This window comes from Salarias fasciatus, chromosome 10 (assembly GCF_902148845.1).
Source record: "Salarias fasciatus chromosome 10, fSalaFa1.1, whole genome shotgun sequence".
NCBI lineage: Eukaryota > Metazoa > Chordata > Actinopteri > Blenniiformes > Blenniidae > Salarias > Salarias fasciatus.
The window spans coordinates 24,191,146-24,206,410 of NC_043754.1; the positions used below are offsets into that span (position 1 = coordinate 24,191,146).

Here is a 15,265-nt window from a genome sequence, read left to right on the forward strand (position 1 = left end):
TGTGAGTCAGCCTAGTTTTTCTTCCTGCTCTGTAGTCCTGTTTAAAAAGAGCTCAGATCGGAAGTAATGGCTGTAAAAAAAAAAAAAAAAAAAAAAAATTAAGTTAAGAAGAGAAAGAAAACAGGATCACGTCACACACAGCTTGAGCTCTGTCTCTGTGTATATGGCGGAAATGCTGCTCCTGTGCATGAACACTGCGGCCGTAGCAGACAGTTCTTCTGCACATGAAGATACAGACGGACGACGGCAGCAGTGGCGGTCTGCAGAGCCATGACTCCCAGCCCAGATCCTCCTGGTCCTGATAGAGCTATAGTTGAGAGTCACCAGATTCACAATCCAACCTGGTCGTCTCTCCATATCAACGTCAGTGTGCTCCCATACATGAAAACTACATCGTTTCCAGCGTTTCTGCCGTTGCCATGGGAACAGATGTCGTTTTCAAAACGCGGTCCTCTAAATACAAAGCTCTTCTGACTCAAAAACACAAAAAAATTCTGCATTTTCACTTGAAACGTTGCCTCGTAAGCAGGGCCTGACATTGCACGTGCTGCCATTATCACACCTATTTGGACAAATCTGTTACCTCTCCTGCTTTGGTTGTGAGTTTAGTTTGGATTGTTGTTTGTTTGGGGTCACGGGAGTGCGTCCGAAACTTTCAGCGCCACGGAGCAGTAATTCCTGCGGCACAGAGACTCAGCGGTGCAGAGCCGGCAGTATTGACCCGATTTGTCTCCAATATGAAGATGGATGTAATGCTTATGTAGTTTATTACATGAGAGAGAAGGATTATATAGTGCAGAGACATTTCAGCTGTGTCTTTGAGGCAATGACGCCATTTAAATCTCTCATTAACTCTGCCAGAGATTTATCACCGTTTGAATGAGCAATGCTAAATGATCTTTGGGATTATGCTAAGCTAAATCAACCACTAACAAGAGAGGAGCAGCATCTATATTGAGTGTCGGAGCTCCCGTGGTCCCTCCTGAACCCCGTTCTCACTCACGCTCTCCTTTATCAAATCCAACTGTTATTTTTTTTTTTTCACCTTTCCTACTCTGTGCGTCGCTCTTGAATCCAATCTTCTCATTGAATCCCGCCGCCGCTGCCTAATTAGGCTTGATTGCCTGTGTCTATATGTGGGCGTGAGCGCCGGCGGCCTGCGTGCACGTGCACGTGCGCACCTGCGGAGCGCCGCGCTTCAATGTGAGGAAATGTTTTCTCTTGGCCGGCGGCGGCGGCGCTCGGTGTCTAATGTGTAATGGCTTTGTGTTTACGTGACTCATCTCGCAGAAGGTTACAGAATTAGCAGGCGATTCGTCGGAAGTCACCGGTGTGTGTGTGTGTGAGTGTGTGTGTGTTTGCCGCGCCGAGCAGACAGTCACACACCTACCTATATAACGGTCCACGTTTCGCAGTGGATCCCTGTCATCCCCATCATCCTTTTTTTAGCTCCCGTCTCACTCGCTCCGCTCTCTTTCCCTCCCACACTGCGCCGCTTTCCTCCTGCCTCCACTTTCATGTTTTAAGAGCTGCTCATTCCCTTTGAGCACCATATTGCCCGTTCCTCCCCTCGCAGGCCTCCTTCCTCTCCTCTTCCTCTGCATCTCTCTCAGAGATTCGGCGCCGTGCTGCCGGGATGAGTGGCAGGTGTCTCCTGCAGATGCCAGGCTGTTGTCGGGAGGGAGTTTTGACGGTGGTCTGACAAGCAGCATGCGGGCGAGCGCCGGGATTTCTCTTTCTACCCTCTTTTCCCTGCCGCCCGTGTGTTGTTGTGTGCACGCCATGACTCGGGTGGAGGAATGAGAATGAGACGGGGAGGAGAAAAACAGAGACAGGACAGAGGCGGCTCTGGTAATTGAACCCTGGCTGTGCTTGATGAAGCTTTCAGAAAACGTCTACCCGGCAAAGCTTAGATGAGAATTTAGACTAACAACTGGCGGGAAATGGACGGAGAGATGGAGAGAGAGAGAGAGAGAGAGAGAGAAGTGGAGAGAGAGTTTTGATTAAAAAGGCATCACTTGCTGAAATAGACAATTACTGGACTAAAGAGAGAGAGATGCATGTTTGCCCCAGAGGACAAAAGGACATCATCCTGTGTGACGGGGAAATCGAAAACCAAGCGCAATGTGCTCAAAATTACAGAATATGAGCAAAAGTATGTGAGGGTTATTTTGTTGTTATTGTTGTTCTGGGACGTTTTTAATGGTTTTAATATTATTCCATCCCTGTATTGATTCAGGTGTTTCACATTTGTCACGTCTGGCTAAACTAACCTTGTTACAAACCAAATAAGCAAGTCTCAGTAGTTTGATTAACATCTAAACAACTCAGAGCCTTTAACGTGGAACAAAAATGCTAAATAAAAGTCATATTAGGTCTTTTGAGCCAAGGTTTTCCACTTCAGTTCAAAGTTGTGCGTCCCGCTGTCCAGCATGTTGCACCAACAGTCCTTTAGTCTGATGCCAAAAATGCCAGAGTGAGCACAAAATATACAAATGAATAAAGTTTTTACTCCCCCCACCTCTGGTCATGCCAGAGAACTGCAACACAGAATGAACACTGCTAAGAGATGCAAAGAAAATGTAATTTACACTCATATTAAGTACTTTAAATAGTGACATGCATTTATATTTAAATAAATAAAACCAACAAATGAATGCAAGTATCTGTGCAATGCATAAAAAAGACTAATTACTGAATAACAGTAATAATATATTTTATTATTCTCTAATATGAAATGCATAAATTAAACTGTATATAATGTATAAATACAATACATCCACTTACATCGATTATTTATATGATGAAAACATGATGGATAGGCAGCTTAAAGGTGTGGTTGGACCTACTGCTTTTTTTTTGTTATTCTGAGAAAAAGATATGAAGCTCAGATTAACTGACTTTCTTTCTTTCTTCCTTCAGCATCTGACAAAAGCAGGAGCGTCACAGCTGTGGATTAGTTTCACCGTCTTAGCATTAGTTTACTCTGCGATTCGAGTCACGACTAAATAACTAATGTACCAAGCTGAGACAACATCTGGAGTGTTCAAATCCCAGACGGGAGCAGCGGCTAAACGTAATGGCGAACAGCTTCAGCGCCACAGCTGGTTAACTACCTGTGTGGCCATTGTCACAAGTGGAGAATAGGTTTCGGTTCCAGAGGGGGGGAAACAAATTCTACGCTATAAATAATGATTTCTAGAGAGTTTCAAAAAGCTTCCCAAAAAAGCTGATTTACCCAGTGCTGTGTGTGTGTGTGTGTGTGTGTGTGTGAGTGTGTAGGGGGGATCTTTGTCGGTCTACATTTTCTGGATGAAACAGAATCGACTCTTCTGAGCCAGATCAGATCACCCAACACCGCGAACACAAATCCCCCGCAGCCGAGCGCGACGCTCCCCGCACAGGCTTTCCCAGGAACGTGAAGGCTGTTCTGGCAACAGATTATTTTCGAAGAATTATTTGGGCCTTTATAAGCCTTCGTTACAGACAGTGGGGGGGATGAGCGGCGCTCAGGAAAAGAAAGATGTAACAAAGGTCCGCAGAACGACTCCCACAACAGAGCCTGCGGTTCGCAGCCGGTGTCTTAACCCCTCGGCTGCAGGCCGCCGCCGCCGCCGCCAAACAGCGGCAAATTAATGCCCGTGGTTTTAAAATGACAAGATCAACAGCCACACGCTGCGTAGTCCGTGTTCGCGGCGAGGGTGACGTTAGCGCTTCTCACTTCTCTTCCCTGTTTTATTTATGGCAGATGAGCAATGGAGAAAATATTAATTTGCTCTGATTGCTCCCTTTTTCGCTTTTCCCGTGGTCAAGCAATCAAATTTGCGAATGATTTAGCACAAGCAAAAGAGGCAATTAAGCTGCAGCCCGCCGCCGAACACCAGGAAAAACCGCAGCTTCTCAAGACCAAAACATTCGCAGTGATTTTTGTCAAAGTATCAAATGAGCTTGAAGACATTACACCCCTTCGCGAGAGATTCACGCCGGGCATGAATCACTTTAATAAAATCTACCTCTGATTCATTTTCCTATTTAACAGCAGCGCATAGGGAAATATGTCGTAAAGAATTAGCGGTGAAACAGATTTTTATGTACCCCGACGCTCCTGACTGGGAGTTGTTACAGGTTGGACGCTTGGCGTAATGCCAGCTTGATGCCTCGGTTAATTGCTACTTTGCAATTAGTTGTCTGTTTATGTATTCCAGCAGTGGAGCTGAAGGCAGCCCAGAGTCGACGGCTACAAATCAAACTGCTGACTTTTGGGTTTGAAACGTGCTCGTAGCATTTGTAAACGGGGTATTGAGAATTTATTCTTCGTGCAGGGCGATAGATTTTGTTCCGACGTTAATGAGGACGGCATCTTTGAAGGATTCTGTCTTGTAATACTTGTAGAATGTCTTCTACATCTTTATCATTCTGAAAGCAACATAGAAATCCTCACTCGCTCCTGAAGGTCATATGTAAAATGGAAAGATCATCTTAAACTGGATTTATTCATACAGCAATTGTCGAGTATTTACAATAATATGAGGTCAGAAAGTTGTGTAGGTTACTGGATTTCTGCCTTCCCCTCTAAAGCTAGTTATTCATTGACTTTTTCAGACTCGACATGAAAAAACATTGGTCAGAAGCCTCTTCATTTATGCACCCAGCAAATCAGTGTCAGTCGGGTGTTTGCGGCGAATCGGTCATGCACCGTCACTCGTGCATGAGCATTACGTCTAGGCTGATGCAACATGTGTTTAATAGTGTTGCAGTGGAGTTACAGAGGCACCAGAACCTCGAACCAAGAGCCAATAGCAGAGTCAGCTGCAGGTTTGGGCGCAACCCATAAACTTGGCTCTGCTGCTGCTGCTCATCCCACAAATGCATGAGGATGTCCCTCATTAAATACTGGTACTAGATTTCTCTATATGTGTTTGAGCTCCGTGAAAAGATCATCTGAAATGGATACAGGAAAGGGAAATGCTGCCTCCAGTGTGAGATCCATAAGGCAGTCCGTTTTTTTATTTTTTTTTCCTCCGTTTCTAAATCCAGTATCACTTGCTTCAAGTTTAAACAGCCAGAGTTAATCTGCAAACACATATCAGGATACCTTTCAGTGACAAGCTAACACTAACACACAGTGACAAATGCAGAAAGATAAAGGATATAATTATAAAGAATGAAAGGGCCAAAGGAGGAAGTCAGATATAAAGCAATGATGAAAACATAAAAGTGGGGGGAAAAAATTAAACACTGCAGGGGTAAACAAAAGGCGACAAGGGAGCAAAAGCAATTGGAAATGCAAACTAACGCTAGGAGCACTATCACAAGTATGTGTCAAGTAGACTCATTCTGGAAACAGTTTGCATTGGAGAACAAAAAACAAAAAGAAAAGCCATAATGGGACCAGTGGGAAAACCCTGTTGGTGAATTTAACGCTGTAAACTAACAGGAAGGGATTTCTGATGCAGCCAGTGACAAAAGTGGCACGTTGCAAAACAAATTCAGAACTTAAAACATCACAAAGAGCAGGTTTACATGCAATTAGCCAATGTATTGTGTGGATGTAAAGCTGTGGATGTGTAGACATTGTGCAGAAAGGAGTGAGAGCAGCATGAACACTGATGTACGGATGAGGGAGACAAATGGAAGAAAAAACGAGAACAGAGATGAAATCATTCAAAAAAAAATACCTCAGTGAGAACTCCGGTTGTGTGTTACAAGAACATTAGAACAGTCGAGGCGGGATGAAGAAAGAGGACTGAGAGAGAGGGGGGAAATTAGAGGTCGAACTTCGCACTCGTTCAAAGGATTCATTAGCATATTTCTCAATAATAAATGAGAATTGATAAGTGTATTATTCATTATTGAAACCTCTTCCAGGTGCATCGCCGTGGCCAAACTGAAACATTCTGTCAAGTTTGAATGGTGTTGCAATGCTTCATTTGGGAAAATTGTGCAAATCTAATTATCTTTCTAATTTGATGCAGCTGCAAAGACTTGATTGTTGAAGCCAACAGAGAAAACAAGAGAATCATGTCAAGGCTTTCCCTCCCTCTGTGAATTGCAACAACAGGTAGCCAGCGACTGAGGCTCGGCGATCAGAGAAGTGAAAGGACTGTATCATGATATCTCTACAATCATTTAAATTGAATTCAGCTGCATTTATGTTGTCTTGAATTTCACACAGCGTTCCGTAACCAGATTCACTCTCACAGTGAGATACTGATCTTTAGCTGGCCGGTAACAGAATTACTAAAGGAAAGCATCATTTCTTGCAGACGTCTGATCTGTTACCTCCTTCTGAGTCTTTTTAAAAGGATATCCAAACAAATCCTGCACACCAAGCAAGTGTGATTAGAAATTTGGTGGGGAAAGCCTGACTCAGTTCCCGGCTCAGGCCATTCCTGTGCTTGTGTGGGAGTTCTCCATCTCTGCCCCTCAGCTGCGATGGCCCGGCTCCCGGTGCAGGTTTCATCCTGCATTTCTCCTCCAGTCAGGTGGGAGTGGCAGCGCTAACTCCAACCTGCAAAAAACACGGAGGGAAACCCGGGATCCCGTTGGGTACATGCTCAAAATGTCTCTGCTTTCCACTGACAAATCAAACAGATCAAATTCAACCTGGAGGTGGTGCTGGAGGAAGTCACGGTAGCATTACCGCCGGAGTGCTCTCAACCGCATCCACACTGAAAAGACGAACGACTGAAGATCGACCGACTTCCTGACATGAACTCCCACCGAGACGTTCTGCCGTGCACAGTAAATTCAGTTAATGATCATTCCTTCAACCACACCTAACAATCACCACATGGAGTCGTGAGTTCGTTACACAGTGAGTACCGAAACGTGCTCGACTGCTTCAATCGCACATCATTAAGAGGTTTTTTATGTTTCATAAACTGCTGATGGATTATTTATTTTGTTCATGATTAAATTTTAAAAACACAAATCTGTTAATAATTTAATGGTTGTTGCTTAACTGCCCATATTTATAAGTATCCATCAATCCGCTCGGTATTAAAGTGCAGCGGTATTGAGCTATAGGGTAGGGGAGGTAATGGCTAGCCTTGATTGTAAGTGATGGGCGTCGTTATGTTTTTTTTTGCTTGTAGTAAAGGTCAAACTTGTCAAATACAGACGCTACTCTCGCTACATGCAGCATATCAAATGCCACATGAACAGAGACAGACGTGCTGACGACGACACACACATTATGCTACCTATGGTTTATGAAAGTACCCCGAGCCATACGAGACATATGTGCGGCACGCAGGATAATACCCCTCCGTCCTCCGCTGACATTTGAGAACATGTTGTTCTTTCCGGAGCAGCAGCGTCCGGGTCGAGCCGACATCTGTCCATCACATCTGCCCACGTCAGTCACATGCAGGCACACAAACACACACTGGGGATGCCTGATTATCAGCATCAGCCCGTTAATGTCTTTAAAATGCAATATTGGCGTCCTCCCAAAATGCACATTTCTGCCAGTAAAGCGGGCTGATTAAACAGCGCTTTAATTACGCCTAAAGACGTCCGAATTGTCTCTCTGAGAGCCTCGTCCCAGCTCGTTAGGATGAATCTCACCGTTTCATTTGAAGGAAAACGTTACGTAATTAGCTTCTGTTTTACAGGAATGCTGGTTTTGTTTTGCAGAAGCTGATTTCACCCTTTGCCGCACAGCATATGCACCAACCTTCTAATGCACAACACGGGTCAAGAACATAAACACACAGACGGTTTTACATTAATGAGTGGACTAAAATAGCTTCGCCTGCCACTTACCTGGCAGCTTGGCTGCATCGTGAAGCATTATATCGGGGCGCCTGTGACTTGGAAGAGCGGTCGTCCCTCAGTCAGAATGTTGCAGGTTCGATTGTCTACGTCGAAGTGTCCTTGAGCGAGATGCCAATTTGCTACCGATGGATTGAGCGCCTTGCACAACAGCCACCTCCATGGCTGTGAATGAGATAAACTCGAAGGCTGTATAAGGTAGAGCCCAGCTATTCACCTAAATATGACAAAAATAATGTATTGACAATATAACTAAAACATCATTGACAGGTATTTTTCAAAAATGTAAGTGAATATTATGTTAGGTCGCGTGAGAACGACTGAAAAACATCATTACTGAGAGAGCTGTGCTGAGCTGTGAAATGTCTGAAACAAACCCAACAGTTTTCCTGCCAAAACGCTTCCTTCAGTGCACCCGGATCCGTTTGACACTGATTTCAACTGCGCTTCAAATAAATGTAATTTAAAGACAGAAAATGAACACTGACCCATGTGTGCATTTATAATCTGTGGCTTTTCGACGCTACCCCTTTACCATCAAAGCCTTTTCATTTAAATTCATGATTAAATGCGCTGTCAAACCAGAATCGCCCTCAACATGATCGGATGTGGCTAAGATTGTCACATTGAGACAAATCAAATGTACACTCACACACATCCCAAGATTGAAGTCATGTCAGCACATAATGCTCATATTGTGGGTCTTTCTCTGTTGGGAAATTACTCCCCAGATCAGCATGTCCCCCTCGGATCTCTCTGTCAGTTACCCCACTTTTTCTTTCCAAGCCTGCAACACATCAAACTCTAGAGTCTCGAGTGATCCAAGGCAGAAGAGAAAGAAGAAGAAAAAAAACATAAATAAATAAATAAAAAAAGTGTGAGTGAAACAGGGAGAGTCAGAAAACAAAAAAGTAATATCCACTTCATAGGCATGCCGGCTGCAGATGATACGGCGCTTCATCCTCCATCTCTCCGCCTCGCCTCTTTTTCTTGGTTTCCCTTATTGTGGGAATGTATTACAGGTGTGGCGCATGTTCACTTGTAAGCAGGAGAAACATCGATTTTCTGTCGCCTTTAGAGGATGAGCAAAGGATGTTATGCAGCATGATGGGATGCTGTGTGTGTGTGTGTGTGTGTGTGTGTGTGTGTGTGTGTGTGTGTGTGTGTGTGTGTGTGTGTGTGCGTCACATCATCAAGATCTGCACAATGTAAAATTCTGTATACCTTTATGAAAATGAGCGCTGCACAGTAACAGATGGCAAACACAGCTTCACAAAAGACATCTGTGCAGCATTGTTCTGTACTTCTCATGTGGTGCTGAGAGGGCCTCTTAGTATTCAGGATTTTCAAGGTTTGTGCGGAACGTGAAGAGACGGCCCCCTGAGTTTTGGGGTCTTTGAATGAGTTCGACATGAAGGGTAGGAAAGGTTAAGGGTAAACACTTTGAGACTGATTGAAAAACATGTTAGAAGAGGAGACCTGAAAACAATAAACGGGGGTTTGCAGGCAAAAGTGTGTGTGTCTATGTGTGTGTGTGTGTGTGTGTGTGTGTGTGTGTGTGTGTGTGTGTGTGTGTGTGTGTGTGTGTATTGTGCCGACATTGTAATTTGTCTGCAGTGAACCGTGGCTATTGTTGTCCTTGTAAACTGAGCGCAATGAGTGTTTCATTCAAGATGTGTCTGATAGGAGAGTGTGTGCTGTATGAATTCAATTAATTCTGTTTGTCTTTCTCTCTCCTCCTCATCCTCCTCTCCTCTCTCAGGTTACGGTGGGGTGGAGCTGCTGCTGGTGCTGTGGGGCCTGGATCTCTCTCAGCCCTGCCCTCGTCACTGCATCTGCTACACTTCACCTAGCACCGTGTCCTGCCAGGCCCACAACTTCCATGCCGTGCCCGAGGGCATCCCCGCTCAGAGCGAGCGTGTCTTCTTGCAAAACAACAAGATCCAGCGGCTGCTCCGCGGCCACTTCTCGCCCACCACGACCATGCTGTGGCTGTACTCCAACAACATCTCCTACATCCAGCCGTCCACCTTCCACGGCTTCGACCGCCTGGAGGAGCTGGACCTCGGGGACAACCGTCACCTGAAGGCCGTGGCTTCAGACACCTTCCTGGGCCTGGGTCGGCTGCACGCCCTGCACCTGTACCACTGTGGCCTGATCAGTCTGCCTCCGGGGATCTTTGCAGGGCTGCATAATCTCCAGTATCTCTACCTACAGGTGCATGGATAACGGCTATCTCTCCTGCATATAGCATCTGCGGCCACAATCGCATTAGGGTGTAATCTGTCCATCAGCCTGGTTCAGCATTCACCGCCTGTAAATTGGAGCCTGTTCAAATGCCCGTCGTCAGCCTGAGTGTAGAGACAACACCGCGCACTCTCCCTCCCACCAGAGCACACATATAGAACAGCTTCAGCGATTAACCTCTGTGGGAAACCTGGATTGAGTGTGTGATTTCATTGACATGAAAATAAAATTATTCTGCCTTAATTATAATAAGTATAATTACCTCTTCACTGTGACTGATGGGTGAATCAAGTGATGTTGAGCAGATACAGGAAAGATTATATAGTGTGATGGAACAAACATGCACAGTCTGTTGTGTTAAAGTGGCTCACACACAGTTATGCCCTCTCTGCACACACACACAGAAGCCTAGACAACTAAATTATTCTTTATTTCATTGCATGTAACTTGGAGTATTCCTCTGTATAACTCTGATTGGGATGTTTTTCATGGTACAAATACAAAATACTGTAAATATGAAGTAGTTTACCGACTCAAAGTGATGAAATTGATCTTCCATTTTGCAGCCGTTTTCAATGCTGTGTTTTCTCATCACACAGGACAACCAGTTAGAGTTCCTTGAGGATGATCTCTTCATCGACCTGCTGAACCTCAGCCATCTCTTCCTGCATGGCAATCGGCTGTGGAGTCTTCGCCAGAACACTTTCCGAGGTCTGGGCGTCCTGGATCGGCTCCTTCTCCACCAGAATCGAATCCAGTGGGTCGATCGTCAGGCTTTCCATGACCTGAGGCGTCTCACCACCCTGTACCTGTTTAATAACTCCCTCACCGAGCTCTCCGGCGTCAGCCTCACTCTGCTGCCGGCGCTGGAGTACTTGCGACTTAACGACAACCCCTGGGAGTGTGACTGCAAAGCCCTGTCACTTTGGGACTGGTTGCGTCGTTTCAGAGGCTCCACTTCATCGCTAATCTGTGTTTCACCTCCTGAGCTGGTCGGGAAGGACCTGAAAATGCTGAAGAAAGAGCAGCTACCCAGCTGCATGTCGAGCGAGGGACACCCACGTGGCAGCCCAGGCGGGGAGATGGAGCAGGGAGAGTCTTTAAACCACCTGAATCGCCACAGAGTTCACCACAACCACCACCAGCGGCCGTACCTGCCCCACGGGGACCAGTACAGCTTGCCCTCGCCTTCGCCCCTGCCGCGGCCCCCGAAGGGAGGCCGCAGAAACTGCACCCGGCGGGGCCGCAAGGCGAAGGGCGGGCACAACGAAGTGCAGCTACTTCGGGACGGGGGCGAGAAAGACTACACTGCAGACAGAGGTAAATACGACCTGTCTGCGTCCGGGAGGAGGAAGAACAAGTGCATCCCCAGAACTTCGGTGGGCCCACCGATCGGGGTGCAGAGGGCCAATAATAAAGCGGGGTCGCACCTTGCAGATTATCTTTCGTGTCTCTCGCCGGCCTTGCTGCTGTCACTCTTTTTTGTGATCCTGCGCTAAGACAAGACATGGGCACTTTGGTGCTGCAGCCTGACGAACCGCTTTTCCTGAAACGCCCTGGCCTGGCTCTTAGAAGGAGGCGCGTGTGCGTAACCTGTGTGTACATGACTGTGTATAAAGAACTTCTCTGGACTGTCCCTGTGGTATTAATGCAGGGATGGTTATGAGTCATAATCAATACGTGGAAGTCAGGGAAAACAGTTTCGTTCATTGCTTTGATGATGTCACCAAGGGAAACAGCAGGAAAACTTTACTTTTGTTACTGTGACATCCATCGCATTACCCAACTCATGTACTTATAAAACCTGTACAGCCACATGAAGCAACAAGCCACTAATCCGTTCAAACATTCACAAGAGGAACCAACAAAAGGCCTGATGGCTCTGTGTCAGTCTTCAGTCCTCTTGACACAGACCGTGCTTTCCTCAGTACAACCTCCATCTGTCACTCATGCAGTTATTTACAGCTATGTCTCCGCTCACTCTGAAGCACAGCGAGACCAAGAGGCAGCGCGCCGCAGACACGAGACGCAGCGATGGAGATAACACTTTGCATCTGCTGTGGTCTTACATGTCTGTGGGTCTAAATTCGAAAGCAAAACCCAAACTGTTGCAGATGCGACACATCTCTATACTCTCGGCTGTTCTGAGAGCCAACTTCTGTTCTCACCCTTAAAAAAAGCCATTCAGATCTAACCAACCGTTCTGAGTGCCGACTGGTCTCATCTGTGTAAATGACAGCGGGAAAGAGTGAGCGAGTGATGATTTCTGTTACCATGTGTGAGTGTGTTCAATTAAAAAAGAAAAAAAAAAAATCACTAAAGCCATGCAGGTAGAATGAAGCTAGATCGCAAGAGTGCCTAACAAGAGCCTGTTCTTGATGAGAACGTGGACGCAAGAAACAGTTTCATTCATTCTAGAAAACCCCTCGAGCCCAAGAGGTGGACGGATACGGACTGGGGACGAGCTGAGGCCCAGACCTGACTCGCAAAACTTTGGATTCTCCAAAAACTGCATCCTCTGCAACGTTCGTGGAAGCTGTGCGTCTGTCAGAGGGATGATGGTTCACTCCAAATATCTACCACAAGTCTGAGGAAGCCTAATTTACTCTGCAAATCACGATCCATCTCCTTCAGAGGTTTGATGAATCACAGAAACTGGACAGAATAAGAGGTTCTGTGACGCTCACCCGAATCCAGGAACAACTACTGAATATTTGTCATGTTAAGTGCGCTCCAAAGCAAAAGGACTCGAGGATCTGCACGCTCCACTGGGAGAGTTGGATTTTTTTTTTTTTTTAATGCTGCTACGTCTGAGGACAGAGTGTCCGAGAGCACAATTCAAGGCCCGGGACTCTGCTTCAGAAAATAACAAGGACAGAGAGGACTGTGAGACACGGCAACATTTCTAAACTGAAGAGGTTTAAGCACACACACACACACACACACACACACACACACACACACACACACCCCAGATCAGTCACCTTCACAGCCTTTCTGTCTCACTGGAAACTTCAAAACTCATGTCAGTCCGGGACGTTTGAATCACAGAGCAGAGCACAGCAGATACCGTCCAGGATTCGACCCTCCACGCAAAGCATTTAGGAGTCGCTCGCCCAGACTCTCACACACTCGATTACAGTCGGTGGAACCTGTACAGAAACACTCGGGACATTTGGGCTCCTTCAACTGGCCGGCGATACTGAAGGTCTGCTTCCTTCGTACAGCACTGCGAAGTCATGAATTCTATTTCAAAGCTACACTTGAAATTCAAAAGGTTACCTATAGCTAAAAGGTAAAATCATGACATACGGACAAAGAAACAAAAAAAAAAAAAGCACAAAATTTATTTTGGTTTGCTGGCAGCCCGAAAAATACCTGGAACCCAAGAGCAGGGTCACGTCTGTACCCTGGCTGTGTCTTTCCTGCTGAGCCCCGCCTTTTCATGTCTATCTATCTCGATGTGGGGAGACGTCCAGAAGCCTGCCACTGCTGTCTTTCCCCGGACATGTAGGATTAGAGATCCCTACTGGTGAACTTGTTTGTGCTGCTGTGAACCCAGAGGTGATGTAAATTGTGTCTGTTCATTTCTGTGAGGATGAATTTTGTATTAAAATTGAAAAAGAAAGAGGAGAAAAAGTAAAAAAAAAAAAAAACCTGGAGAAACTAACTCTGTGGAGTCTTTGTAGTTCCCTTAAAGACAAACGGGGAGCTTGAGGCTGGAAGTTTATTATTTTTTTAAAATATGATTATTCCCATTATTTCCTTTCTGTCTGTTCTTTTTTTTTTTCCTTTTGCTGACTCATTCACGATAGACGATACACTGCACTGCCCCTCCTCCTCTTCTCGTCCCTCTGCTTTTCCCCCTCCCCTTCTCCTCATTTCCCTTCCCTTCCCCTCCACGTCGGTCCACTCCCTCTCTCCTCCTGCGGTCCTCTCCCTTCGACGGCGGACCACACACCTCCGCCGCCGGATTCTTTTCCTCTCCTCTCTTCCTTTGTGCAGCCCAAATGTTTTGTATGTGGTTATCAAACAATGCCAGACTGAAAAGCTGTTTATAAATAACATTAAACAGAAAGTGTCCTCAAATGGCTGAGGAAGTCCACGTCTGTTTGCTCCCTTTTGTCGGCGCGTATGCACATCTGTCTGCCTCTGTGTGTGGCTAATAGACGTACCTCGAAAATGAGCCCTGAGGCTGTACGATAAGGCAATGAAAGGGGAGAAAAAACGGTTAAAAAGTGCAGGAGGAGAAAGAAAAAGAAGAGCTAGGTAATGGAATAAGTGTGCAAATTCATCCGCTGCTGTGAGAGAAGCACCCACATTTAACCGGGATAGTTTCTGGCTCCCTTCATGTCCTAGTTTCACTCACACACACTCAGCAGCCGTGTATGAAATATGTATTTGATTGACTGTAAGCTCACACAAAGTCCCGAACTCAACACACACACACACACACACACACACACACACACGCACGCGCCTGTCGGGCTGTGTTAGCTGTGAGGATGCGAGGGAAGGGTCTGGTGTCAGGTCAAGGTGGGGTCCGAACGGAGCGCTGGCATGTGCCACGTCCACTTTGATTGAGTCATGCATGTTGTTTGCACGTGCTCCTCCTATGTGTGTGTGTGTGTGTGTGTGTGTGTGTGTGTGTGTACCGAAGGTGCACCGAGTATGCCATGGCCGCTGTCACGGCGGATCTTGGCTGACAGCTGGTCAGGGGGAAACGTGAAGGGCTGCGCCTCGGAGAGACAGTATCACTGCGCCGTTTGGAAAAACAAGGCTGACAATTGGAAGAGGGAGAAAGGAAGAGCGGATGAATAAAGGATTTAACGGAAGAGGGGAGGAGATATCAACGAAAGCAATCCATGAAGAAGTTATCAGTGGCAAACAGACCAGAAGATGTGGGCGAGGGGGGGGGAGGGGGGCTGGCTGTGTACGGTCCGCCGCTGAGTTGAGCCTGAACCGTACTTTACATGTGTTCATTCACACGACGCTCCACCAAGACCAGTCCAGACGGGAGCACTGAGCCGCGGTGCCAGTGGGTTCAGGGAGATTTATGAAATATAAATCTGTTTCTAAAACAGAAGCCACCCGGGTAAAGAAGGCGCATCAATTATGAAGGCACGTAAAACAGCTATGTGAGAAAAAAGGAAAAAAGGTGACCAGTAGCAACACTGAAAGAAACAATATAATGAATGAAACATTTGAAGATGACTTTCAAACATCGTTTATTGCAGTT

General features: G+C 46.2%; 1 protein-coding gene across 1 annotated transcript in view; it reads left to right on the plus strand.

Annotated features, from left to right (window-relative positions):
• Nucleotides 1-11,874, plus strand: part of rtn4rl1a (reticulon 4 receptor-like 1a) — a 93,653-nt gene extending 81,779 nt beyond the window's left edge. Inside the window, exons 2-3 of the mRNA XM_030101850.1 lie at nucleotides 9,542-9,996; nucleotides 10,626-11,874. Of these exons, the coding sequence (XP_029957710.1) occupies nucleotides 9,542-9,996; nucleotides 10,626-11,525 (1,355 nt within the window). The 3' untranslated portion in view covers nucleotides 11,526-11,874. The remainder of the gene's footprint in view (nucleotides 1-9,541; nucleotides 9,997-10,625) is intronic.
• The last annotated feature ends 3,391 nt before the right edge of the window (nucleotides 11,875-15,265 follow it).